At 42.2% G+C, this 27,662-nt stretch overlaps 2 protein-coding genes across 3 annotated transcripts; one reads left to right on the top strand and one right to left on the bottom strand.

Annotated features, from left to right (window-relative positions):
- Nucleotides 1-661: 661 nt before the first annotated feature.
- On the bottom strand, nt 662-4,182 carry sh2d7 (SH2 domain containing 7). Its single transcript, XM_068728730.1, has 6 exons — nt 4,013-4,182; nt 3,015-3,104; nt 2,743-2,908; nt 1,786-2,031; nt 788-1,417; nt 662-697 (listed from the first exon to the last, which is right to left on the bottom strand). Exons 1-6 carry the CDS (start codon nt 4,180-4,182, stop codon nt 662-664), a joined length of 1,338 nt encoding a protein of 445 aa, XP_068584831.1.
- A 1,298-nt stretch (nt 4,183-5,480) lies between these two features.
- On the top strand, nt 5,481-14,293 carry dapk2a (death-associated protein kinase 2a). 2 transcript variants are annotated; one of them, XM_068728790.1, is made up of 8 exons: nt 5,481-5,836; nt 8,191-8,412; nt 9,635-9,773; nt 10,528-10,657; nt 11,323-11,398; nt 11,479-11,631; nt 11,744-11,789; nt 12,033-14,293. In XM_068728790.1, the coding sequence occupies exons 1-8, from the start codon at nt 5,775-5,777 to the stop codon at nt 12,696-12,698; spliced, it is 1,494 nt and encodes a 497-aa protein (XP_068584891.1). In that variant the 5' UTR covers nt 5,481-5,774; the 3' UTR covers nt 12,699-14,293. The 2 variants fall into 2 exon arrangements, with proteins under 2 accessions (XP_068584891.1, XP_068584892.1); XM_068728791.1 differs by lacking the exon at nt 9,635-9,773 and having other exon boundaries at nt 5,749-5,836.
- The last annotated feature ends 13,369 nt before the right edge of the window (nt 14,294-27,662 follow it).

The following is a 27,662-nucleotide window of genomic DNA, read 5'->3' as shown; positions in this document are numbered from 1 at the left end:
AGATACATTTACTTTACTTAAGTACAGTATACTTGATTAAATGTACTTTACACTTTGAATGTTACAGGGAAGCACAGTAACTGTCAAAAGTCCATAATATATATATACTGTATATATATATATATATATATATATATATATACTGTATATATATATATACTGTATATATATATATATATATATATATATATATATATATATATATATATATATAAATAACAGAGTAGAAATATATAGATTTACTTTTAAATTAAAAGTGAATTTGTTTTGAATTTAAAGATCACAGAATACACAAATAACAAAATACTGAACCACCTACAATTACTGCAATACTACTACTAATAATAATAATATTAATAATATAATAATAATAATAATAATATAACAACAACAATAATAATTATAACTTTAAAAAATCATAGAAAAAATGTCTTATTTGTGTTTATTACAAAACATTTAAATTTAAAGGAAACTAACTTTCTTATAATAACTTGGATTATTTTGCAGTGTTTAAACATCTGTATTCTACATGACTCTCTTACTTAATACAACTATATCATAATTACATCATAACTATATCATAACTTTATCATTCAGGGGTTATTTGTAACTCATTTCTGTCTCAGTGAACAAAATATCAAAACAGTCTCTGAGTCATTTTTTATTTCTTCTTGTAATCAGGGAGGAATTTCTTCCACTGCCAACAGAAAGAAGAGGACAGACGTTAAATTACATATTTTCATGCCTTCAATACCATCAGCACCTCTGGTTATTAGTTCTGACTTACATTTTTCCCCCAGGTGCTCTTGGACTTCCCGTTCTTCACATCCTCCAGAGACTCGTACGTGTTCCCCTGGACGCCGGCGGCCTCACCTGGGATCTGCTCGTAGGCGTTGTCGGGCAGCCCGGCAGGCTTCGGCCTCCAGGGAACCTCGGAGTACGTGACGTCCCCCCGCTGAGCCGAACCCCCGCCAGACCCCATCGAGGTCTGGTACAGCGGGTTGGACCACAACTCTTTCGCGCCCTGCTGCTCAGACCTGGAGCTGTCTCTGGGATTGTGGAGGGAGTAGGTGAGACAGGTGGTCCTCTGCAGAGGACTGGGTGAGTGAGATGTTGAGGAGGGTCTACTGAACTGGTTCGAGTACGCCTCCTCCTCCTTCTCCTCCTCCTCCTCCTCCTCCTCCTCCTCCTCCATGCTGCTGTGGTTCAGCATCGGTAGAGATTTGCTCCTGATCTCGGGATAGCTGGTGTGAGCGGCTTTGAATGAGTCTCTGTCAGACTTTAGCGCTGGGTTTGCCTTTCCTCGGACTCCCTCTGATCCGCTTGGGTCGCTCTGGGTTTGGGATGCCGTGTCGGGCAAAGATCCACTGAGGGAGAAGCCCAGAGGGAGGCCTCTCTTTGGTACCGGAGGAACGCCCTGAAAGACACGACACCAGAACACTGAGACGTACGGATGAAAACAACAACCTCTCCACATGGTCCATTAGTAGCTGCTGGTATCACAGGATCTTCTTCAGCTGATTTTGAAAGGATTGTCTTATTGTGAACAAGCAAAACCTGCAATGCTCATTAGAACAGAACAGAACCACAGAGGAAGAAGAAGTGGACGTAGTCACCATCACGTCACCCATTGTAGGCTATGGTTTTGAAGCCTTGAGTTCGGCACTTTGGCCGTTGAGGTGTCGGAAAAACACCTTTCGATGAAGTTGCAGAACTCTAAAAGTGTCTTTGCATGCAGAACAATTACTCAACAAACAATCCATCAGTCGTCACTTCATACTCTACCTGTGAGACGGACGCGGTGTCTGCAGACACCGTCCCCGTCAGCTTCCTGCTTTTGGATTTGAGCGGCAGTGCAGGCAGGAGAACCGTCGGAGCGTCGTTTTGCCGCCGGGTCCGGTGGTTTTTCCCCGGGTCGCTGCTGTGAGGATCATGTTTCTGGTCCCACAGAGTCCGCAGAACTTGAACACTCAGCCCGGCGTTCCCTTTGCCGTTGTAATTCACCACATCATACAGCTCCTCTGTGTTTACCTGAACATAACAAGCAGCCTTATTGTCTCCTCACAATGTAAATGATGCTGGCACCAGTCAAATGAAAAGCAGCGGCGTGGCTGTGTAGAAGGCACTGACCCTGTGTTAGGTTTTAATGTCTGATGCTGTCATTTAAAACTGCCGTCATTAATAAAATGACAGACCTGCGTTACATTAGAGTCAACAAACTCAAATACAAATGCAACCTTCAGGAAAGAAGGTGCATCAAGCAAATGAAAAGCAGAAAAACTACAAACGATGTGGCACACAAAAGGACGAAAAAGTGCCTCTTCAGTTTATGTATTTTGAATATTGTGTCAAAATAGATTTTGATGCATTTTTTTGCTTGTTTCTGCTTTTCTTTTAATTTAAAAGAAAAACATTTAATATTGCTGGACAACAAAGTTATTCCACTTATAAAAGCCCTCTGACAAAGTGCCTTAGAGGTTATCCTGAAACTTTGAGAATTTAACCACCAAAGTCACTGGGATTCATCCTCTGAGGACCAAGAATGTCGGAACCGAATTGAATGAAAATCAGTCGAATGGCTACTTAGATTTTAGTCTGAACAAAAGTTGTGGACCGACAAACTAAACCCCGCTAACGTGTCATAACTGATAAAAAATACATTTCCTGTAAACTGCGTGTAACGTTTTACGGTATTCTGCCGTATTCTAATATGTATTCCTTCAGGTAAAGACCCCTCCTCACCTCCAGCCAACTGGCGGTCAGGTATTCTCCGAAGGGCTGGATGGGGCTGACTCTGTGATGCTCGATCAGCTCAACGAGACTTCCGTGAGTCTGACGGTCTCCTGATATCACGAACGCTCCGTCTCGATTCTGGGTGATGACGAAATGGCGGCACCTGTCGTGGCCCCTTTAAAAAAAAAAAGTAACAGCAACGACCAGCAAGATGAATCAGAAAAAGAGCCGGCAAAAGATGCAACCGAACAGATTAATTTGATTTGATTTGTTCCCCTCACCTGTAGGACAGGATGTAGCCGATGGCTTTGTCACTGAGGCGGATGAGAAAACAGCCCAGAGCTTTGTCTCTCAGGAGATCTTCCGTGTCCCTGAAGGCCGAGAGAGAGAGAGAGAGAGAGAGAGAGAGAGAGAGAGAGAGAGAGAGAGAGAGAGAGAGACGGAACCGATTAAACAAATTAGGCTTATAAATAGCTCTCTGGTGTCACGAAACCTCTGTTTTCTGTGAGGTGAAATGCACTCAGATACCTTGCATACAGCCTGATATGATCAGTAGCTAGTGGTGGCTAATGTTAGCAAACTCCAGGTTGATGTCGCTGTGAAACTGACATTAAGAGGACATTTATCTGGTTCTGAACCAGTCTCAGTGTAGTCCTGGTCCTCTATCAGACCTCCATCAGTACAGAGACCATCACAGAGAAGATGGTCTGTTTCTATAGAGTTATTCTTGATGCTCGTCATCGGAGCCACCGGGTCGGATTCTGGTGAAACCAGATGAACTCATGCAGGTTCACCAGAAACTCCTTCAGCTCAAACTCCAGCAGAGACCTGGTCCACCGTGAACAGACCCAGATCCTCCAGCAGAAGACCGGTCCACCGTGGACAGACCCAGATCCTCCAGCAGAGACCGCTTCACCGTGGACAGACCCAGATCCTCCGAGTTTTTCCTGTTAGGTGGTTGAGGTGGAGCTAGTTTTCTTATTTGTTATACTGTCACTAAAGCTGTCAAATAACTGTAGTGCAGTAACAAGTTAAAAACAGAATGATGTGGAGTAGAAGCAGAACTATGAAGTAATAAATGCACTAGTTACATTCCTTCCACTGCATAACAACTAACAGAAACACACATAATGATCTACAGGATCCTGCAGAAATCTATTCAAATTAAATGCCGCAACCTTATCAGAGTTAAGAACAGCTGCAAACGTTCAGAGCATTTGATCGTCTCCATTCCCCCACGAGCACAAACACAAACTTCTCCGTCACTCCGGATCCTTACTTTCGTGCGGCGAAGCCTTTGAACCAGTCGGGGAAGTTCCCGTCGTTCAGGAGGAGTGGCGCCTGAGTCTCCGTGAACCACCTCAGCACCAGCTCCTTCAGGCCCCCCTCTGACGTGTCCACGCACAGGTCGACGGCCGGCGTCTTCTCCGTACTCTCCGTCCTCTCCATCCTCTCCGTCCTCTCCGTCCTCTCAGGGGGTTCTTGTCGGTTCAGCTGACGAGATCAGCTCCTCTGCTCACGTTTGAACTCATTTGCATATTTCCTTTGGGCGCCTCTCTCATCTGAATAGTGGCATTGTTTCAGTTTATCTACTCAGCCCTCATTGGGCAGACGGTTTCCTTTTGAGTTCCTGGTCCCCCAGACTGAACTGTAACAGGTCACTCTGTACTTTTTTATCTTGAGTTTGTTGTCATTTGATCAGATGCTTGACTATGTAAAGTACTGGAGGAGCTCGTGATGGGACTACAGTCTGGTTGTCCCAGCTCAACCAGGTGCATCATTTAAATCCAGGGTTAAGATGTGGAGAGCCATTCAGACATCTGGAGCCACTATTATGTTGCAGGTAATGTGGTCGTAAACCAAAGCACCGGCTGATGATGGCACTAGATGAACAGACAGAGGATCACTACATGTGTTAGTAGGATCCATCCTCTGGGGAACGTGAATATCTGCAGCAGATTTCATGGCAATCCATCCAATAGTTAAGATATTTCACCTAGAACTGTCCATGTGGTGCTATAGGTTGAAAAGTCAGGGGATCACTGAGATCATGAGAATTCATCCTCTGGGGAACGTGAACGTCTGAACCAACCTCCTCATGGTGGCGTTATAGATGAAAAGTCAGAGGATGACCAAAGTTAGTGGGATTTATTCCCTGGGGAACCTGACAAAATTGGGGGTGACAAAATCATGTATTGTCATTAATGAGAGCCTATAGTCAAATAAATACAATTTAATTCATCAATAATGCATGTTAACATTAATCAGCCTTTATTAAGATAAGAAAAACAACAACAAGTAAAACAAAAAGCACCCCAAACAATTGAATGTCAGAGTTGACGGTGTGCTAGAGCGCGAGACAACAGGTGTCATATGTTCACGCGCGGAGCTGAAATGATGGCAGAGCGCGCGCACACGGACGCGGTGACGACACGACCCCCCTATGTATATATTACCGCGAAGTAAAAGTTGACGCTTCCCGCAAAGGCACGCGCTCGATTTAGCACTTTTGACTGTGACGTATGACGTGCGCCTGTTTTTGATTCGACGTGAAACTAAAGCACCTAAAATCCTCTCTTAAAAAAACACAAGGTTTCATAGTGTTGTATGACATTTAATATGAATTCAAATGAATTAATGTCGCCATTCAGCTGTCCACTGCGTTATAGCAGCAGTTCACCGACGCCACCTTAAAATAGTAGTTTTCTGAATGGAGTCCGGTGTGACGCGCTCCTCGTGTAGGTGAGCGGACCGTGCTGAGCGCTCGGGTCCCGTATTCAGGAGGACATGGCGTTCACCATCAAGACTTAACGTGTTGAAGACCGTAGGACATTTCATACCGATCTGTTTTTGTCACGTGTTGTGTTCTTTACAATGGTAGTCTCCTGCCTCAGTGTCCAGTGAGCCAACCCGTTGGTAGGCGACTGTTTTGACCGCGATGTCATGTTCTATAACGGGATAGCCGCGTTGTGAGAACGGACCGCTCTGAGGGATGAAGCAGGAGCGTTAGTCTAACCGACAGTGAGCAGCAGTCTGCAGCCATGGACCTGTTCAAGCAGCAGAGAGTGGAGGACTTCTATGACATCGGTGAAGAGTTGGGAAGGTACATGCATGCATGCACAGCATCTCTACTCATTTACTTCAGCACGGAGACATATGTGCATCTGTTATTACATGTAATCTAATGAGTGACGGTGAGATCTGTAATGCAGACAGAATACAACATGAGAGATGGTGTGAATGAAGACACTTCTAGACATGACAGGCCATGACTACTGAAATATAAAACAATAGAAAAACCTGGCATTAGATGAATAAATACATAGATACATAGATACATAATACATAGTTACATAGATACATAAATACATAGATACATACATACATAGATACATAGATACATAATACATAGTTACATAGATACATAAATACATAGATACATAGATACATACATACATAGATACATACATACATAAATACATAGATACATAAATACATCGATACATACATACATACATAAATGCATACATACATACATAGATACATAAATACATAGATACATAGATATATAAATACATAGATACATACATACATACATACATACATAAATACATAGATACATAAATACATACACACATAGATACATAGATACAAAGATACAAAGATACATAGATACATAAATACATACACACATAGATACATAGATAGAAAGATACAAAGATACATAGATACATAAATACATAGATACATAGATACATAAATACATAGATACATACATACATAGATACATAAATACATAAATACATACATACATAGATACGTAGCTACAAAGATACATAGATACATAAATACATAAATACATAGATACATAGATACATAAATACATACATACATAGATACATAGCTACAAAGATACATAGATACATAAATACATAGATACATAAATACATAGATACATATGGGGATGAATACAAAGACATAGAAGAAGACAAGAATGTATGATTGATGGTAATCTATCTTGTATCTTTTTAGTTTGAGGACATACATTCTTATGAGGCAGATGTAAAGTGTGGCTCAACTTCTTGCCATAACTACCATGATTTCATTATATATTCATCTTTTTGTTTTGGTAGTAGAACGCTTCATTAAGTACCACTTAGACTAGAAGATTTAAAAAAGGAAGTTGCAGCACCAACAAGCATGTTATTATGCATGTTATTGCTTCACTGTTACAATATGGAAATGACACAGAATCATGAACTGCATGCTGCTCCTTCTCAACAGGAGTCAGACTGTGTGAGTTTGTGTACCTCAGACTACACTGAAACACTCCTGGTACGCTAGAATTTCACTGCGATTCTAACGGTGACCTACTGTATCGCTGTGAAAGCAGTGCATTCTGGGACTTTAGGACGTCTACTACATTTTGATGACAGTGAGTTGACCGTATTTCTGTGAATGTACGGCATCTCGCTGGTGAAACTGCTGCCGGTAAAATACTGTAATTGTTAAATTACATAGCGTTATGTGTTATGATGACAGTAAGTTGCCGTAATTTCCACAGGCGCTCACTGTAAGAAACGTAAACCGTGTTGTACTTTAGGCCTTCGTTTCGTCGCAGTGCGTCGGCCAGGCGGAGACAACTGTTCAGCATATCAAGCTGCTTTTTAAAGGACTCTTCTATCTTTAGCTGCGGCTAGTTCTGCTCCCAGACGATGAGGAAGTGGAGTGTTAGGTTACAAGTGAACCAGAAATACAGTCCTGTGACCTTTTCAGTGTTTTGAGCACATCAAACCCAGTGGTCACAATCCCGTCGCAGCTCTGTAGCTCGTGTCATTGTGGGCTGCAGGACATTCAGTCAGCATTTAATAACACTAAAATAATAAATAAACATACGTTTAATATTCACACCACGCTGCTGGAGACCCAGGACGTACTGCTGGACCCTCTGGAGGCTAGACTGTCAGACCCTGCTGCAGTAGAATGAGAGGTTTTCTAAAGGGACCCTGGTGCTCAGAGACACTACAGCTTCAGTCCACAGGGGGGGCGACAGAATCAACATTAAATCAAAGTTTTGTGTATAAAAAAGCCACTTCATCTCAACACACAGCTCAGTGGACTGACGTACTAATAAGTGATCTATTGCTTGACTGACACTGACATTTTGAGCCCAATAAGTTTATCCATATTTGACAATAAAAAAGAAAGAAGCAGGTGATATTCGCTTGTATACATTTTTAACAAACGCATAACAAAAACTACAGCAATGATATCTCTTAAACTGTGTAATTTAAAGAATTTTACTGTAAAAAAAATAAACTTGTCAGAGCTTTTTGTACTGCAATATTTTGACTAATATACTAATAAATATCAATATATCGACAATGAGCTGAAATGTACTGCTGCTGTAGTCCAGCCTCTCTTTGAAACCTCTGTGACTCCTCCTCTGTGTGTCAGCGGGCAGTTCGCCATCGTGAAGCAATGCAGAGAGAAAAGCACGGGTCTGGAGTTTGCCGCCAAGTTCATCAAGAAGCGGCAGAGCATGGCGAGCTCTCGAGGCGTGCGGCGGGAGGAGATCGAGCGGGAGGTGGACATCCTGCGGCAGATCCAGCACGCCAACATCGTCACGCTGCACGCCGTCTACGAGAACCGCACCGACGTGGTGCTCATCCTGGAGCTGTGAGTGTTTCGGCGAAGTTGAAGTTGGGAGACGTTATTCACGGCACCGTAGAGCATTTTGGTCAGTTAATTACGGTGCGTGAAGCCTCTATATAACAGTCTACGTCCGTCATTACAAACTCGCGCTGCGAGACACAGGACTTTATCTTAAATTAGTAGACGTCCTTATGTGTTCAAACGTACCAAATGGGATGAATTTTGCACAAAACACACAGACATAATATTCACGTTTGTCGGAACGGTGCAGCCCCTCAGCAGCTTGCTGAAATGTGCGTCTAGTTTAGCATTATGCATGCTTGGATTACGGTAATGAACTGTGTATGTGGATTATTAAAAGTCACGTAAATTAGAGTAATGCATTGTTTAACCGGCATTAAAGTAAGTTTCATAAGCGTCAAAATATCCTGTGCACACAGAGCGTGTTAGCTATTGTGCAAAAATTGTTCTGGGCAAAAATGACATAAAAACTATGTTTTTCTTTGAGTCACTGTGAGGAACTTTTCACTGGTTCTGAACCAGTCTCAGTGTAGTCCTGATCCTCTCTCAGACCTCCATCAGTACAGAGACCATCAGAGAGAAGATGGTCTGTTTCTATAGAGTTATTCTTGACGCTCGTCATCGGAGCCACCGGGTCGGATTCTGGTGAAACCAGATGAACTCATGCAGGTTCACCAGAACCTCCTTCAGCTCAGACTCCAGCAGAGACCTGGTCCACCGTGGACAGACCCAGATCCTCCAGCAGAGACCGGTCCACCGTGGACAGACCAGATCCTCCAGCAGAGACCGGTCCACCGTGGACAGAACCAGATCCTCCAGCAGAGACCTGGTCCACCGTAGACAGACCCAGATCCATCTTCACCGGCAGCCTTGGACCTGCAGTCGGAGCTCCGGAGGGAGGAGGAGAGCTCAGCTCCTGGCAGCAGCATCTCCTCCTCCTACTCCAGGAGCAGAGCTTCTCCTCTCAGCTGGAGACCCAGGACGTATTGCTGGACCCTCTGGAGGGAAGGGAGGCACGGGAGAACCAGAACCAGGACTGAGAGGGGCAGACTGTCAGACCCTGCTGCAGTAAAATGAGTGACCTCTGGTGAACCACTACCACTCTAGTCCACAGGGACCAACAGAATCAACAAACCGAAAGTTCTTTGCAGTAACTTTAAGGAACAGTAATAAACATCGATGCAGTTTTCATGAATGATGTGGATGATGCAGGTCTGTGTTCCAGGGTCTCTGGAGGGGAGCTGTTTGACTTCCTGGCACAGAAGGAGTCCCTGAGCGAGGAAGAGGCCACTCAGTTCATCAAGCAAATCCTCGAGGGGGTCAACTACCTCCACGCCAGGAAGATAGCCCACTTTGATCTCAAGGTTGGTCGACTGTTTTAAGAGAATGTTGCTGCGCGAGGCCCGACGTCACATTTCTGAGCCACAGCAGAGTCACAGAGTCACAATAGAACGACCTCTTTCGTCTTAGCCGGGACATTTTGTCAAAGCGACAAAAAGCTCAGTTTCACACTCAGGATGACTCGGCGTCTTTTGTGAGTTTTTTTCCCCAGAGACGCAGACGACTCTCTTCACAGTTTAAGCGTCTAGCAGAGCGTTCATGAAACACAGAGAGATGCGTAACGACTGCAAACAGACACAACGCGACACAAAAAAAGAGTCCCGACAGCTCTGCAGTCTGGGTGTCTTTGTCCTCTGCAGGAGAGACGGCGAGGCCTTCTGCATGTCTGTGTCCAGAGTTCTATCGTCTCACAATGGAGGTAAAACAATGTCAGTTTGTAAGCCAGACGTACCTAAACGGCATCTGCTAAGGAAGATTGTGCGAAATGATCAAAAGCTCCAGAACAGCTACTAAATAGACCTCAAAGTGAGATGTCTTTCTGCTGTCTCCAGTGTCAGAACATAGCTTTAAACGTCCTCTAACGGATGCATGTTGAGTGCATCTAAACTCCCCTCAGGTCGTTTTCCTGTAAAGCGTAAAGACGTCACTGATCGATGTGTGACGGGAACCTTTTGGCTGTCCCCAGAAACAATATAATAGTAACTTTTTTTGTTGTATTTTTAATTCACACAGATGTTTCTGAACCATTTCAAACGTCTCGTCTTCTCTCACCTGCAGCCTGAGAACATTATGCTGCTGGACAAGAACGTGCCGCTGCCCAGAATCAAACTCATCGATTTCGGTCTGGCCCACAAGATCGAAGCCGGCGTTGAGTTCAAGAACATCTTTGGAACACCTGAGTTCGTAGGTAAGAAACAAACAAAAACTCAGACAAACCATGACGTCCGTGCCGCTGAGATGCTTTGACTCGCTAGTGTCCGTAGTCTCCGTTATGTCGATGTCCATCCAGGCTGAACATGTCCTTTAGAGAAGGTGCCTTTGCTACAATTTCACTTATTTTATTGTTTAATAATGATCAATTTATTTATTGCTGTTTTTTAATTTATTTATTGATTATGTAACTTAGTTTGGTGTACATTAGTCTCTTCATCTTGTTTTCATCTTCATCATCATTTGTAGAGCTCCTTGAATTGCATTTGATTTGTTTGAAAGGTGTTTGATAAAGAAAACATTATTGATTGACTGATATACTGTTGACATCGTGATACAAAGAGATATCTAAAATGATTTCTGCAAAAAACTTTGACTCTAATATTTCAATAACCTGGTTTTATCCAACGTTCACATTTATGTTCTGGAAATTTATGAAAAAGACAATGTCCTCATCTGCACATTTATCAAACAACAACTTCCTTAATGTAAGTAATGAACTGGGGAAGTTTCTTTCTGTACATTTAGTTTTTTAAACAGTGACATCAGAAATCAGAGGTAGCCATAGAGATCATATTCTGGACTCACAGTGAACATGAATCTGCTTTAACAGAGACGCATTCTGCTTGTTTGCCTTTGAAGCGCCGGAGATTGTCAACTATGAGCCGCTGGGGTTAGAAGCAGACATGTGGAGCATCGGGGTCATCACCTACATCCTGCAAGTGAACCCACAAATACCGTCACGTCACCTTCAGAGCGCGCCACCTGAACGTCGTGTGTGTTTTCTTTCTGCTCCAGGCTGAGCGGTGCGTCGCCTTTCCTCGGGGAGACCAAGCAGGACACGCTGGGGAACATTTCAGCCATAAACTATGAGTTTGACGAGGAGTTTTTCTGTCACACCAGCGAGCTGGCCAAGAAATTCATCAGCCAGTTGTTGGAGGAGGATAAGAAGTAAGACGTGGTGAAGGAACGTGTTCCCCAGGGCCGATTTAAAGCTCCTCCTTGTGTTCTCCAGAATCACTCGACACCTCTGTGCTTCAGTGACATTTCTTTTCTCTTACAGGAAAAGATTAACAATTCAAGATGCTCTCAATCACCCATGGATCAAGGTAAAGTTAAAGTAGACAGAATTATAGATTAACTCAATTATTTTAAAGATCTACATTGCATTATAGAGCATAATTCAGCCACTCAATGTAATAACATGTTAAATAGTTTTTACCCCAAAAGAAGAAGAGTGAAATACAGTGAATTCTTGTTTGGGGACATGTTTCAACATGTCAGACTCAGGTGTAGTGTGTAATCACATGAGCTGTTGTATCGACAGAAACTAACTCGCCCTTCTTTTAAAGTCCAACGAGCACAAGGAGGAAAATAAAGCCCAGGAGCCCAAGAAACGGGAGCGCCGCCAGCTGAAGACCAAGCGCCTGAGGGAGTACACCATCAAGTCCCACTCAAGCATGCCGCCCAACAACACCTACGTGAACTTTGAGCGCTTTGCCCAGGTGGTGGTGGACATCGACCAGATGGAGAGCTCGTTCGCGAGCCTGGCAGTGGCCCACGACTCCCTGCAAGAGGACATCGACGCCATGGTGTCCATATACAACGAGAAGGAGGCCTGGTACAAGGAGGAGAGCGAAGACGTCCGCCACGAGCTCTCGCAGATCCGCTACGAGTTTCGTAAAGTGGAGGCCTTCAAGAGGGGCCTGCAGGACGACATGCGGGCCTTCAGCTCCGGCCTCGGCGCTGTCTGCGGCCGCTACCGGGAGAGGCAGAGCCACTTCGACGCGCTGCGTCTAGAGGTCAGCGACGAGCTGAAGTGGGTGCAGGAGGCGATGGGCTCTTTCCCCGCGGACGGAGGCGGCGGCGGCGGTGGCGGCGGGTTCCCCGGCTGCAGCTTCTCCACCGTCTTCAACGACGACGTGAACGAAGCCCTGAAGGAGCTGCTGAACCGCTCCTGTGGAGGAGAGCTGCTGACGGGGATCAACCTGGACTTTGAAACCGGACAGCAACGATGATGGCAACCTGTAGCGGGGATCTTTCTGGTCAGAGAGAGAGCAGCGCTGCTTCTGGTCAGTGCGGACTCATGGAGGGAGCCACCGTGCCGAAACCTACTGCTGGTGGATCCGCATGGACGGGAAGAGAGCTTTGAAGTTGGATTTCAGTACGTTCTCACTGTTGTGCACAGTGTGCCTCACCCCGTGTTGACTACAGCTGCTGGCCTGCAGAGCATCCTCTCTCTCTCTCTCTCTCTCTCTCTCTCTCTCTCTCTCTCTCTCTCTCTCTCTTTCTCTCTCAGGCTGAATTAGCTGGTGTCAACTCAAAGTCTAAGCAGAAGCATTGGTGTCGGGAGGGAATCACCAGAATGTTGGCAGACTTGACGTGCTAAACTTGTCTTGTGTTCATTTGTTTTTGAGTTGTTATTGCTTCGTGTCCCCGTTTCCCACGCTTGACTTTTGAATCCCACTTATTTGTTACATTCTGTATGAAGAATTAAATTGCTCTTTGTAAACACGTCATAAACATGAACATAGTTATATGTAGCTATTTGATAACTGGATTTAATTTCTAGATTGAGACTCCCCAGGTCATTGACAGTCCATCCCACCATCCATGTGGCCCACGTTAAACAGGTCTAACAGAGTTCTCTGGTCCCTGCTTCCAACCCCCGGAAGGGGTTCCAACCCTATTTGGTTCCTTTTTTTGTCAGAACTACTGTCTAATATAATTAACATATATATAATGTTTGGAAAACACTTCCGCTTTCTTCTCATTTACAAAAACACAAAACAATGATAAGTGGTTCAAACCAACACATTTAGTTTATTCATCTTTCACAAGAAAGTGAAAAGATACATTTTGATCCTGTGTGAACTCTCATGTGTGTCCTCAGACTTCCCTGCCGTGTAAATCTGTTCCCACAAACATCACATCCAAATGGTTTCCTGTCCTCAGTTTCAGATCCAGAATTTGACAAAGTCTCAGAGGAGTCAGAAACCTTTTCATCATTAGCATTCGGATTTGCATGACGATCTGGATCTAGGTTCCCGGCTGGTCCTGATCCTCCACAGTCCTCTATATCAGTAGCTGAGCTGCTGGCTGGAGGCTCTGCCTCTCTGTTCACGAAAAAAAATTCACACCTAGTTTTTGTTTTTTCGTTAGTTTTCGTTAACGATAATAACCTTGTTTGGCACAGAGTTTGATCATGTTGGACTTGGCCATGTTTGAAGATATTAACGTCTTGCTTGCTTATCTCGGAGGTTGCAAGAACAATGAGATGTTTGGAGAAACAGTGTGAGGTGTTTTAAAAACCACTTATACTGAAATAAACTTGCTGAAAATCTGATTGGCTACAGATAGGTCCATATTGAAAAAAATGCACAAACAAATGCATACAAATCCACAAACAAATACAAATATCCACCCACAAATGTGGAGCAATCCACAAACAAATACATACAAATGCAGAAATATATTTGTGATTTTTTTTTTTTACATTTATATCAATCATAATTTATTTATGTGTGCATTGGAATGTATTTGTGAATCGTTCTGCGTGCATTTGCAATTAAGATTCAGATGACAATATTTGAATAAGTATTCACAAAATAAAAATAAGTGAATGGGTTGAATATAATTTTTATTTATTTTTTTAATTTTTAATTTTCATATATATTTTGATATTTGAGGTCTTGTATTTTTCAGTTTCAGATGTTATATTTACAGATTCAAATTGATTTTTTTGGGGGTTTCTTTTCACTGTCATGCTAAATCAGCATTCCAAATATTACAGAAAAATGAATAGTGAGATGAGCAAATTCAATTTTTTTTTTTTTTTTTTTATGTAATTGAGATTTTTTATTTCCGGAGCACACCGGAGAAACCCTGATCCTGCCACCACAGTAGTGGACACACAAAGTGAGAGAGGCTCAAGACCAACCTTCGCCTTCTAGCTGTGTGTGGACCACTGAGGTGGCTCTGAGAGCTCGAGTCCTGCTCCACATTTGTAACCTCCTGCTCCACTGGCCTCGACCCCTCCATGATGAAGGGCGGAGGAGCAGACCCGGATGTGATGCAGGACTGGAGCTCCTTGTTGGATTCAAGATGAAACCCATATTACAGGTTGTTGTTTTTTTTAAAGAGAAGTTCACCTTCAATTATTGTGGGAGAAACAGGAGAAACCCTGATCCTGCCACCAGAGTAGTACACACACAAAGTGAGAGAGGCTCAGGACAGACCTTCGCCTTCTAGCTGTGTGTGGACCACGAGTTTTTTTTTTAAAGAGAAGTTCACCTTCAATTATTGTGGGAGAAACAGGAGAAACCCTGATCCTGCCACCAGAGTAGTAGACACACAAAGTGAGAGAGGCTCAGGACCAACCTTCGCCTTCTGGATGTGTGTGGACCACAAGTTTTTGTTTTTTTTTAAAAGAAGTTCACCTTCAATTATTGTGGGAGAAACCGGAGCACACCGGAGAAACCCTGATCCTGCCACCACAAGTGGACACAAAGTGAGAGAGGCTCAGGACCAACCTTCGCCTTCTAGCTGTGTGTGGTCACTCAAAGCGCTTTCACACTACTTCTCATCACTCACCACACTGATGGCAGACACCTGCCAATCAGATTCTATCACAGTCATACACACACGTAGCACAGCTACGGGAGCAAATTTTGGGTTATGTGTCTTGCTCAAGGACATCGATATGTGACTTGCGGTGCCGGGGATCAAACCCTGCTGTCCACTTAGGTAACAGTGCTGCACCACCGTATTTGAATGATGACATGTGTGTCATCACTCAAGAACATCAACTCTGCAGCAACATAGAAACCTAAACATCCTGGAGAAGAACCTCTTGATGGACTTAAACCGACTTTTGGCTTGTTGGTCGTCTTTGGCGCCATCAGCATTACTATCAGCTGTGGCTTCTTGGTCGTCATTAGTGTCTCTAGATTGTTTCATTGTGATGAAAGGGTGCTTCAAAGCTTCGCTGGGGCTGATTCTTTTTTCAGGATCCACATGAAGCATCTGTTTGAGGAGACATAAAAAGGCTGATGAGTTAATGACATCATTCCTTTCTGGGTGTTCCTTTATCACATCATTGAGACTGGTGAATTTGTCAGCACGTATTTTGGTGCATTGGAGCTTGGAGCCTGTTTGTTTCTGGTATTCATCTCGTGTGTTCGGCCTCCACATTTCTTCCTTCTGCCACCATTTTTTTTTCCTTTTATAAAAATCCTTGGTATTAATCCCAGAATCCAGCAGGTGATCAGCGGGCTGACCTTGCAGCTGCCTGATGAGTTTCATGTGCTCATACGGACAGCCTGTTAGATACAGGTCATAGCCCAGGCACATGTAGGCCAAAAGGCAGCCGAGGGACCACATATCTACAGCTTCATTTGGTTGGGTGCCCAAGGCGACCTCAGGGGCCCTGTAAGGAAGGGGCTGAATACGGGTGCCAGGCTGTAGCTTTGAAATCTTATAGGCATTACCAAAGTCAATCAGTTTTATCTTGAAGGGATGTAACTGATAATTTACCAGCATTATGTTGTCTGGCTTGATGTCTGTATGTGCCAAACCTATGCTACTGAGGGCATTTAAAGCCACCAGCATCTGTTGTGTGATTATTCTAATCTCTGAAAAACTCAGTGGCCTCCAGTATCTGCTTTTCATTAATGTTTCCAGGGTCATGTCCAGCACTTCAAATGCCAGACAAATGTGTCCCTTGTGCTCAAAATAATCGGTTAACTTGACCAAGTTATTCTTGTCTTCACCAAGCTTTCTAAGTTTCTTAAGCACTGACACTTCATATTTGCCAATCCAGGACAGGTCCTTCCGCACAAACTTCACTGCCAGCTTCTGCTTGGTTTTTAAGTTTAGGCACATGGCCACTCTCCCATAAACACCCTCTCCCAGAAACTTTTCTATCCGATACTGACCGGATTTACCAGACAGAACTAGACCGTTTTCTATTTGAAAACGGTCATCATCAGTATCTTTTGATTTTGAGGCCATTTCTTGTCTTTTAGTTGTTGTATTCATAATGTAAAAATATCTCTGGATAATGGATTCTGTTCACCCTATAGGCTTAGACTTTTCATCTGCCTTTGATCTTTGATGGCTTTGATCTAGGAAGCTGCTGAAGTGACGTCACAAAGGCAGTGTTTGGCGAGACATACGTCATGACGTCACATATTTTCCCTTGTTGAGGTGACTCGGACAGAAGGTAAGTTTAGTGCTAAATTGTATTTTGTCTGTACAAATAATGTAGTATGTTAGATGTAAAATGATTTACAGGCCTGCAGCCTGATCTACGGTTAAACATCAGACCAGCTGGTAGCTCGCTAGCAGACCGTAGATGTTTGCGGGCGGGACTGTCGTGCTTCAATGCTCTAACTGAAAGTTGTGTATGCATGTTGTGTACCGGTGTAGCTGCTTATTAGCACATTAGCGCAGAGATATTGAGCTGGTGAGGCGTACATTAGCTCGTTACCAAGAAGCTAATTACAGGGTCCGCGCGGTCACACTTGTTGGACTACCCCGGAACCTCACGGAGACGTGAAGGCTCAGTGACGGGGCTGCCTTCGTGTTTATGTTGGAGAAAGCGCCGCATGTATAAGTCACGGTGGCTAACGTTAAGGTAAGCGTGTTTGTGTCAACTGCTGCTAAGTCTTCTCACTCGGTCCTTACTCAAACCGTTACCGGGTGAGGTAGTGATGCAGTTAAACCGTACACAAGGCAAGCTTAACACTGAAAAGACAATGTTTAATATTAATGTGTTTTTAAATTTTCTTTGATTTTCCCCCCCTGACTGGTGGTGGTGACGTCAGGCCTGGACATAACTCATTGGACTACCAAAGGTAAGTTATACTCCTAGAATACAGTGCTATTGACAAGGCAGTAATGTGGCTGTATGTCATTGTAAGAACATTCCTAAATAATTCCCTATTCATTCTCTATGTACTGTATCTAATCTGTCTGTTTATTATTTATGTGTTTACTTACTTACTTACTTACCAAGATCAGTCTTGTACAGCCAGGGGGAGTATTTCCCCTCTGACAGCCAAGCTGGGTCAGAACCTGTGATCCGGTGGTGACTGGACTTTTCACTGCTTGTGGGGCAGGGCGTGCAGCACTTGGGCTCTTTTCTGTACTTGAGCAGGAGAGCTACTCCGGCTGCTACTCGCAGGAGAGCGAGTGTTACCATCTTCACCACCTGGGAGCGTTTAAACAAAACAAAACAAAACTATTCTAATACAACAGCCCTACAGCTGATTCTCCCTCATATTCTCCTGCTTCAGGGAAGTAGACGGCCCAATCAGAAATTGGTCAACGGTACTCCTAGAGGGGATTTGCCTCGCATGTTGAACCGTACTAATTGCTGGCGATCTCTTCTCAGACCGGCTGCTTTGACGCCTGCAAGACTCGAGGTGATTTTGGGAGAAAGTGACATTAAAAAACTGACAACAATGCTCTCAGGGACAGACGGCCTGCACTGGTCCAGCCCAAAGAGGTAATCATGGTACTGAGGTGAACAAAGAACCATCTGGAGTGTAGTGAAGACAGAACCAAACAGAGACTCCTTATATATAACTATTGTTAAGATATCGTAGAAAGATATGAAAGCATAAAAGTAAAATCATCAAAAGATATATTTTGTCCACTTTTTATAATCGTCACAATATATAAACTGTTTTATTTCATATTAGATGTGATTCAACATAAACTGTTTTATTTCATATTAGATGTGATTTAACAAACTGTTTTATTTTATATTAGATGTGATTCAACATAAACTGTTTTATTTCATATTAGATGTGATTTAACATAAACTGTTTTATTTTATATTAGATGTGATTCAACATAAACTGTTTTATTTCATATTAGATGTGATTTAACATAAACTGTTTTATTTTATATTAGATGTGATTCAACATAAACTGTTTTATTTTATATTAGATGTGATTCAACATAAACTGTTTTATTTTATATTAGATGTGATTTAACATAAATGTTTTATTTCATATTAGATGTGATTTAACATAAACTGTTTTATTTTATATTAGATGTGATTTAACATAAACTGTTTTATTTCATATTAGATGTGATTTAACATAAACTGTTTTATTTCATATTAGATGTGATTTAACATAAACTGTTTTTATTTCATGATAGAAGTAATAGAAACATTTAGCCTGCCTTGACACTTTAAAGTAACAAGGTCACTTGAGCCTCGTGCTTTGGTTCAATCTGGACCAAACTAGTTACAACCAGTTGTATTCTGTTGCTGACTCTGCTCCAAGATGTTTCCTGTATTGTGACGCATGTGATTAGAGGAGGTACGAACCTCAGAGGAGCATAAAAGAGGCAGGAAAACTTTGAGAAAATACGCTCTTTCTCCCCCATCGCTAGAGACGGGAAACTTTTCTTCACAAGAAGTTAGAGACCCCGGTTTAAAGGGTTACATTTCGCATTTATTTTTTAGGACCACAGTGACTGTTTCATTGCATTGAAATTGTTGTATGTGATTTTTGTGTGAATAGCTTTAATAAAACTACAGCCTTACCATTTGTAAGTAACTGGACCTAAACTAGAGACTGGTTTCTTAGAACAATTTGAGCCTCTTCCCTGTCCCTCATCCGTGTGATACAGAGGTGACGACAGACTCTACCAGAGGAGCTTAAGGTAAGTTCCCTGGGTGAAGACTTGGCAGAATTGGTCATAAATGGTGAGAATGTTCAAAATAGGCGATAGTAAAGTACAGACGTTCTACATAACTATCCATACTGGGTGCTAGGGTTGCATCCTAACGAGAACGCCGAGGGCGTAGCCGTACAAGATTCTCGTGAAGACAATTAATCCGAAATCCTAACAATTCAGCTACGGGGTGAGATAAAAGGCCGGAGGTATTGTCTTGACACCTCCAGGAGGAACGTATGTCCTCGCAGGTGGGACAGCCGATGGAGTTACCACCGTGTCAGGTGCGCACGCCTGTCCCGCTTTCCCCGGGGCGGGGTCCGTTCATGCTTCACTATATACACACATACTGTAGGAAGACATAATTATCAGATCATATTTACATCAAAAAATATAAAAGTTCAAGTACTTTATAGTTGAGGGACTACTTTTAATATGGCGATATTTAAACATCCAACATCAACATCTTAGATAGATCATAGTTTTTACACTTTAATCATCATAGTGTGTAATAAAGTTTCACTGCTGCTCTTCCTTTTCAAGTAGCAAGTCCCCGAATATCAATGCAGAGCGTCGGTGAACAGTAAAGCAGCGCTGTGTTCACGCCAACGGAGCGTGAAGCGTTTAACGGTTAAAGTCACGGCGAGCTGAATGACGTCACCTGACAGGAAGTAAACGTAGAGCCAAGTTGTTTCCTCACGGTTCACTTCAGTGTAAACAGTGTAAGCTGCTCACTGGCTGTTTCTTTACTTCAGTGATGATCAAAGGACGAGGGTCTCAACATTCCTCATGTCGCACTTAAACGTAACACGATTGAGTATTCTTGAATGTTTTGTTTCTTTCGTTTTGTTTCATTTTGGACGTCTTCAATATGTTTGTCTGTATGTAAGACTAAAGCCCAAAGTTCTTTCTTGAAGTGTTCTTGAAGTTCTTTGATTAATAAATGGAAAGCAAAGTTATATTTGACTCCTCCCCTTTTCTTTGCTGATCCGAAAAATGATCCGAACCGTGAGGTTTGTGATCTGCTGCACCCCTAATATTTACATGTTATGTATGCATATTTGTGTTTTTATCACATATTTTATGCTTTTGTCTCAGTTATCATATCGAGAACCTCTTCATGCAAAGAGCCAAACTGATGACTTTTAATCTACATAAAATATGTAACTCTGAATCAGTTCATGAAGTTTTGATAATTATGAATAACTTCATCACCGCTGTCATACATTTGAAATGTGGGAACACGATACGGTTCAAAATAAAAGGTGTTTTTGTGTCGATGTCGACAGATTATTTTCATCAGAACAATAACTCATCACCAGCGTTTAATAAAAGCCTCAATATTTGTAAAGACAAGTGTAAACTATATTTGACCAAACCTCAATAAATAATATGTAGACGAGATGAATAAGAAACCATGTCGGCTTCAATTTCACTTCTACTACAGAATGAAGTCAGCAGGTCTCCGTCTATTAAACGGTCTCTCCAGATCAAACAGGACACAGAGCTGCTCCCATAAACTGAACACATCGCATGAAGACATGCAGGCTGTTCTCCTCAAACACTACAAATCACACTTCAATGACATTTGGTGGGAAGTTGGTCCATGAACAAGAGAACACGTTTGTTGATGGGAGAGCTCCGCCATGAGGCCTTTTATAAAACACTTCCTGTTTGGTCTGAGGACTATTTAGATCAAGGCTCATCTATTTCCAGTCAGACGTTCTTGAATGCAGTCTGTTTGTGTGCACACTCATGCGCTCAGATGTTTGGCCACTTTGAAATATAATTTTAATTTGCAAATAAAAATAGTTGTCGACATCAAACGTAGCCCTGTTTGGGACTGTGTGTCTTTTAAGTCTTCTGTCGTGAAAAATACTGTTCACTTCAGATAAATCATAGATCTTTGCCTTGTGAGTTTGGAATGGGCTCGTTTTTGCCACTTGTTGTGGCTATTGGAAGTAAAATCGCCCACTACAGCTACAGCCTCCTTCAGACAGAATGTCTGCCTGGTTTCAGTTAAACCACCGCCAGTTCTGTTTAGCTAGCGAGCTAACGTTACTGTTGTGTTGACAGAGTGAACAGCTACGCTAGCCGTTTAATGCTGCTTCCATGGCTGGAGATGAAATTGATACAGCTGTGCTGTGAGTCTCCCTGTTAAGAGCAAATGTGCATATTTTCCCCCAAACAATCCAAACAGCAGCTCAGCTACTGATGGAGAGGACTGTGGAGGATCAGGACCAGCCGGGAACCTAGATCCAGATCGTCATGCAGATCCGAATGCTAATGATGAAAAGGTTTCTGACTCCTCTGAGACGGATGTCTCAGAGGAGTCCATTGTCAGGATCCCTGTCTGACCCTTTGTGTGTCTCTCCTCATGTGTCTGTCATTCCCGTTTGTTATTGTGAGCCATGTGTGTTTGTTTACTCGGGCCTGCCTCCAGACACCTCCCACGGCCACACCCCCCCTGATCGGTGCACAGCTACGACAATCTGCAGTTGGACACACTGGATCATGATCCCACTAATCACCGCCTGGCAGTATATCAACCCTGGATACAACGGAAAAAAAATAAATAAATCATTCAAAGTAACAGATTAAGATGGAGCTGTAAATTCTTCATTTTCTTCTTCCATTAATTAAAAGAAAACATATTTTGAACTCCAATGAATCGCCAACTGAACTTGGTGGAGTTGTGACACAGCTTGTGAGTGTTTGGAACTAAACTGACGACATGTTTGTTGTGGCTAATAGAAATAATGTTGTAAACCAAGTTATGTGTGAATAACTCAACATACTACATAATATATGTAAAATACTGTGACCGTTAGCAAGTACAACATACATGGCAAGTACATGCAATGACCTAAACCGACTGCTGGGGGGAGCTGCAGTCAACTGAAAGATTGTTCAGAATATTAAGACGTTAAAATATAAACTCTAAAATGATCCAATAACATGTTTAAACTCAGCTCAATATTATTAAATGTGTGTTCATATATGATTTATTTTCGACCATGTTCTACTGTTTGAGATGAAGGAGAAAACTGATCAGCTTCAGCTCCAACTTCTCTCACAAGTTGAACAGCGAATAACAAATGTTTCAATAAAAACTACCACACTGGTCGGAAAAAATGTTACAAATGTATTTGCACAAAAAGAAGATGTTCCACATAGTTTCTTTAGATACATATTTACAAGCTCCTGTAATACTTTACACCACTACAACCTTTCATATACAAACAAAACATGTTTGTACAAAAGCTCTCAGAAACACCATGTTTTTACTTTTATATAGATTAAAGTTAAAGAAATAAAGAATCTAAATGAGATGCTTCAGGGAGCAGTGAGGCTCAGTGCGGATTTCAGAGCTGCAAATAACAATTTTCATTATCTAATCAGCTGTTAATTTTTTTTTGTTTACCGTTTTTCCTCAGCACACGGTGGCATCTAAAGTTGCTTGTTTTGTTTGACAATTCAAAACTTGAACATTATCTATTCTATAAAAGCAGTAAATACTGTGAATGTTTTGGTGCTTTTGCTAATTTAATGACTTAAATGACTAATCATTAATTTATATAGTTGATTAATTGCTTCAACGCTAGCGGATTTACTCTGAATTCAGAACTATTTCACCGATTGTGGTGAATCCATTGATAAAAATTGATTTCAGTCCCAAAATTAGCCGTTGCAAACGTAGGTACGACTGGGCCCTTACGGGGGACAATGTTTCTGGAAAAAGATGTTTCTGCTGAATTTTTAAAATGTTATATTTTCATGCTGTGAGCACCACAGATTTAATTTTAACTTGACTGCACTGTATTTGTGTGGAGGGTTAGAACCAGATCTTAGAACCTGGCCAGGTGAAACCAAAACTGAGTGTATGGCTCGACACTACTATGACGTCATTTGATTTGTCCTTTTAAGTTCCAGTAAGTAGTACCAGTTGTATATTCAGAATCGAACTGTTGCACGTAAATGTAGAAACACAAAAAACATTTTGGGACTCATCCTCGCCCCCCCTGACTCTGTACTGTAGTCATTAACTGATATTTTGTGTTTTGCCTCTCGGCTTGAGCCATTTGAACTGATGGTGTTCTGCTTTCTATTTGTTCTTGTTTTGTTTGTAAAAAAATGTCTTCATGAATGTATTTTATATCTGTACTTTTTAAGGCACTGTCCCAGCTCATGATGCTACTGTCACCACCTGTGAAGTTGATGCACACACTCTCTGGTTTCACCCGTGTTGCAGTGATCTCGTAACCAATTCCATTGTGGACAACAGACTTGTTGTTGTTGTTTTTCTGTAGACTGGCTTCTGCAGACAAATATTAGTTATTACAACCCAAACCCAGAGCAACAAACCTTTTTTTTTTGTTTTTGTCAGGAAAAGACCAGATATTTCCTACGTCATATTTCTTTCATCGTTTCATTCTAACCTCGGATCATTAAACGCCGTCTGTACTGACATTCAAGGTTTCCTCGAGACTTCAGCTCGATTTATTTTAGCATTATTTGTTTTTTACTTTTCATGACGACAGGACCGTACATCCCTGCCGATAACACAGCTCCCAGGTTCACTGGGGCACACAAACCCCTCCACCAAGTTAAGTTGGTGATTCATTGGAGTTCAAAATATGTTTTCTTTTAATTAATGGAAGAAGAAAATGAAGAATGTACAGCTCCATCTTAATCTGTTACTTTTAATGATTTTTTGATGATGTTTTTCCGTTGTATCGTTTCAGTATCGGCATTGAGATATTTAGACAGGTATTGAATCCAAGTGATAATTTTGGATTAAACATTAAAATTCGAAGTAATCCCAAATAGGATTCTGTCGCTTTCTCCCGACTTTCGCCGCCATGATACCAGGCGAGGGGCGAGTACTAAAAAAGGTGCAGCGGAATATAGACTTAGGCTATGTATGAAATACATTGACATCTATGAAATACATTGACAAAGACGAAAACTATAGTCTCTATTCTCTATAGTTCTATTTTATTTTAGTTAGTTTTGTAAAGACACAGTACAGTTTCAGTTAGTTATCGTTTTTTTATAAAGCCTCGTTTTTATTTTTATTTCAGTTAACGGAAAAAAAATTCACACCTAGTTTTTGTTTTTTCGTTAGTTTTCGTTAGTTTTCGTTAACGATAATAACCTTGTTTGGCACAGAGTTTGATGCATACAAATCCACAAACAAATACAAATATCCACCCACAAATGTGGAGCAATCCACAAACAAATACATACAAATGCAGAAATATATTTGTGATTTTTTTTTTTTACATTTATATCAATCATAATTTATTTATGTGTGCATTGGAATGTATTTGTGAATCGTTCTGCGTGCATTTGCAATTATTGAGACTGATCTGACCCCATAGAAATATGAGTCGGAATAAAGATTTGAAGAACAATATTTGGAATGCTGAATCAGCATTCCAACAATAAAGATTCAGATAACAATATTTGAATAAGTATTCACAAAATAAAAGTAAGTGAATGGGTTGAATATAATTTTTATTTATTTTTTTAATTTTTAATTTTCATATATATTTTGATATTTGAGGTCTTGTCTTTTTCAGTTTCAGATTTTATGTTTTCAGATTCAATTCTTTTTTTTGGTTTCAAATCTTTTTCACTTTCATGCTAAATCAGCATTCCAAATATTACAGAAAAATGAATAGTGAGATGAGCAAATTCATCTCGCTAAACTAATTTTTTTTTATTTATTCATGTAATTGAGATAATTGAGCACACCGGAGAAACCCTGATCCTGCCACCACAGTAGTGGACACAAAAGTGAGAGAGGCTCAAGACCAACCTTCGCCTTCTAGCTGTGTGTGGACCACTGAGGTGGCTCTGAGAGCTCGAGTCCTGCTCCACATCTGTAACCTCCTGCTCCACTGGCCTCGACCCCTCTATGATGAAGGACGGAGGAGCAGACCCGGATGTGATGCAGGACTGGAGCTCCTTGTTGGATTCAAGATGAAACCCATATTACAGGTTGTTGTTTTTTTTAAAGAGAAGTTCACCTTCAATTATTGTGTGAGAAACCGGAGAAACCCTGATCCTGCCACCAGAGTAGTACACACACAAAGTGAGAGAGGCTCAGGACAGACCTTCGCCTTCTGGCTGTGTGTGGACCACAAGTTTTTTTTTTTAAAAGAGAAGTTCACCTTCAATTATTGTGGGAGAAACCGGAGAAACCCTGATCCTGCCACCAGAGTAGTACACACACAAAGTGAGAGAGGCTCAGGACAGACCTTTGCCTTCTGGATGTGTGTGGACCACACGTTTTTTTTTTTTAAAGAGAAGTTCACCTTCAATTATTGTGGGAGAAACAGGAGAAACCCTGATCCTGCCACCAGAGTAGTACACACACAAAGTGAGAGAGGCTCAGGACAGACCTTCGCCTTCTGGATGTGTGTGGACCACAAGTTGTTTTTTTTTAAAAAGAAGTTCACCTTCAATTATTGTGGGAGAAACCGGAGCACACCGGAGAAACCCTTATCCTGTCACCAGAGTAGTGGACACACAAAGTGAGAGAGGCTCAGGACCAACCTTCGCCTTCTAGCTGTGTGTGGACCACCAGTTTTTTTTTTTTTAAAAAGAAGTTCACCTTCAATTATTGTGGAGAGAAGTTCACCTTCAATTATTGTGGGAGAAACCGGAGCACACCGGAGAAACCCTGATCCTGCCACCAGAGTAGTACACACACAAAGTGAGAGAGGCTCAGGACAGACCTTCGCCTTCTGGATGTGTGTGGACCACAAGTTGTTTTTTTTTAAAAAGAAGTTCACCTTCAATTATTGTGGGAGAAACCGGAGCACACCGGAGAAACCCTTATCCTGTCACCAGAGTAGTGGACACACAAAGTGAGAGAGGCTCAGGACCAACCTTCGCCTTCTAGCTGTGTGTGGACCACCAGTTTTTTTTTTTTTAAAAAAGAAGTTCACCTTCAATTATTGTGGAGAGAAGTTCACCTTCAATTATTGTGGGAGAAACCGGAGCACACCGGAGAAACCCTGATCCTGCCACCAGAGTAGTACACACACAAAGTGAGAGAGGCTCAGGACAGACCTTCGCCTTCTGGATGTGTGTGGACCACAAGTTGTTTTTTTTTAAAAAGAAGTTCACCTTCAATTATTGTGGGAGAAACCGGAGCACACCGGAGAAACCCTTATCCTGTCACCAGAGTAGTGGACACACAAAGTGAGAGAGGCTCAGGACCAACCTTCGCCTTCTAGCTGTGTGTGGACCACCAGTTTTTTTTTTTTTTAAAAAGAAGTTCACCTTCAATTATTGTGGGGAGAAGTTCACCTTCAATTATTGTGGGAGAAACCGGAGCACACCGGAGAAACCCTGATCCTGCCACCACAAGTGGACACAAAGTGAGAGAGGCTCAGGACCAACCTTCGCCTTCTAGCTGTGTGTGGTCACTCAAAGCGCTTTCACACTACTTCTCATCACTCACCACACTGATGGCAATTTGGCTTGTTGGTCGTCTTTGGCGCCATCAGCATTACTATCAGCTGTGGCTTGTTGGTCGTCTTTGGCGCCATCAGCATTACTATCAGCTGTGGCTTGTTGGTCGTCTTTGGCGCCATCAGCATTACTATCAGCTGTGGCTGATTGGTCGTCTTTGGCGCCATCAGCATTCCGCATTACTATCAGCTGTGGCCCATTGGTCATCTTTGGCGCCATCAGCATTACTATCAGCTGTGGCCCATTGGTCGTCTTTGGCGCCGTCAGCATTACTATCAGCTGTGGCCCATTGGTCGTCTTTGGCGCCATCAGCATTACTATCAGCTGTGGCCCATTGGTCGTCTTTGGCGCCATCAGCATTACTATCAGCTTTGGCTTGTTGGTCGTCTTTGGCGCCATCAGCATTATTATCAGCTGTGGCTTCTTGGTCATCTTTGGCGCCATCAGCATTACTAGCTGTGGCTTCTTGGTCATCGTTAGTGTCTCTAGATTGTTTCATTGTGATGAAAGGGTGCTTCAAAGCTTCGCTGGGGCTGATTCTTTTTTCAGGATCCACATGAAGCATCTTTTTGAGGAGACTTAAAAAGGCTGATGAGTTAATGACATCATTCCTTTCTGGGTGTTTCTTTATTATATCATCGAGACTGGCGAAATCGTTGGCATTTGTTGGGATGCATTGGAGCTTGGAGCCCGTTCGTTTCTGGTATTCAGCTCTTTTCTTCTGCCTCCACATGTTCTTCTGCTTACACTTGTTTTTGTTCCACCACATTCTTTTCTTCTTGGTATAAAATTTCTTGGTA

The sequence above is a fragment of the Cebidichthys violaceus genome, unplaced genomic scaffold (genome assembly GCF_023349555.1).
Source record: "Cebidichthys violaceus isolate CVI_PGR_0920_01 unplaced genomic scaffold, fCebVio1.0.p SCAF_43, whole genome shotgun sequence".
NCBI classification, from domain to species: domain Eukaryota; kingdom Metazoa; phylum Chordata; class Actinopteri; order Perciformes; family Stichaeidae; genus Cebidichthys; species Cebidichthys violaceus.
This window is presented reverse-complemented; position numbering and strand designations above follow the sequence as displayed.

Bases quoted from the DNA above. Each gene is read 5' to 3' on its own strand.
- sh2d7 (XM_068728730.1), bottom strand. From the start codon at position 4,182: ATGGAGAGGACGGAGAGTACGGAGAAGACGCCGGCCGTCGACCTGTGC. The intron at 2,909-3,014 runs GTGAGGGGAACA...TTTTTTTTAAAG, and splicing joins GGCTACATCCTGTCCTACAG to GGGCCACGACAGGTGCCGCC. The intron at 1,418-1,785 runs GTAGAGTATGAA...CGTGTCTTTCAG, and splicing joins ACACCGCGTCCGTCTCACAG to GGCGTTCCTCCGGTACCAAA.
- dapk2a (XM_068728790.1), top strand. From the start codon at position 5,775: ATGGACCTGTTCAAGCAGCAGAGAGTGGAGGACTTCTATGACATCGGT. The intron at 5,837-8,190 runs GTACATGCATGC...TCTGTGTGTCAG, and splicing joins ATCGGTGAAGAGTTGGGAAG to CGGGCAGTTCGCCATCGTGA. The intron at 11,399-11,478 runs GCAAGTGAACCC...TTTCTGCTCCAG, and splicing joins GGGGTCATCACCTACATCCT to GCTGAGCGGTGCGTCGCCTT.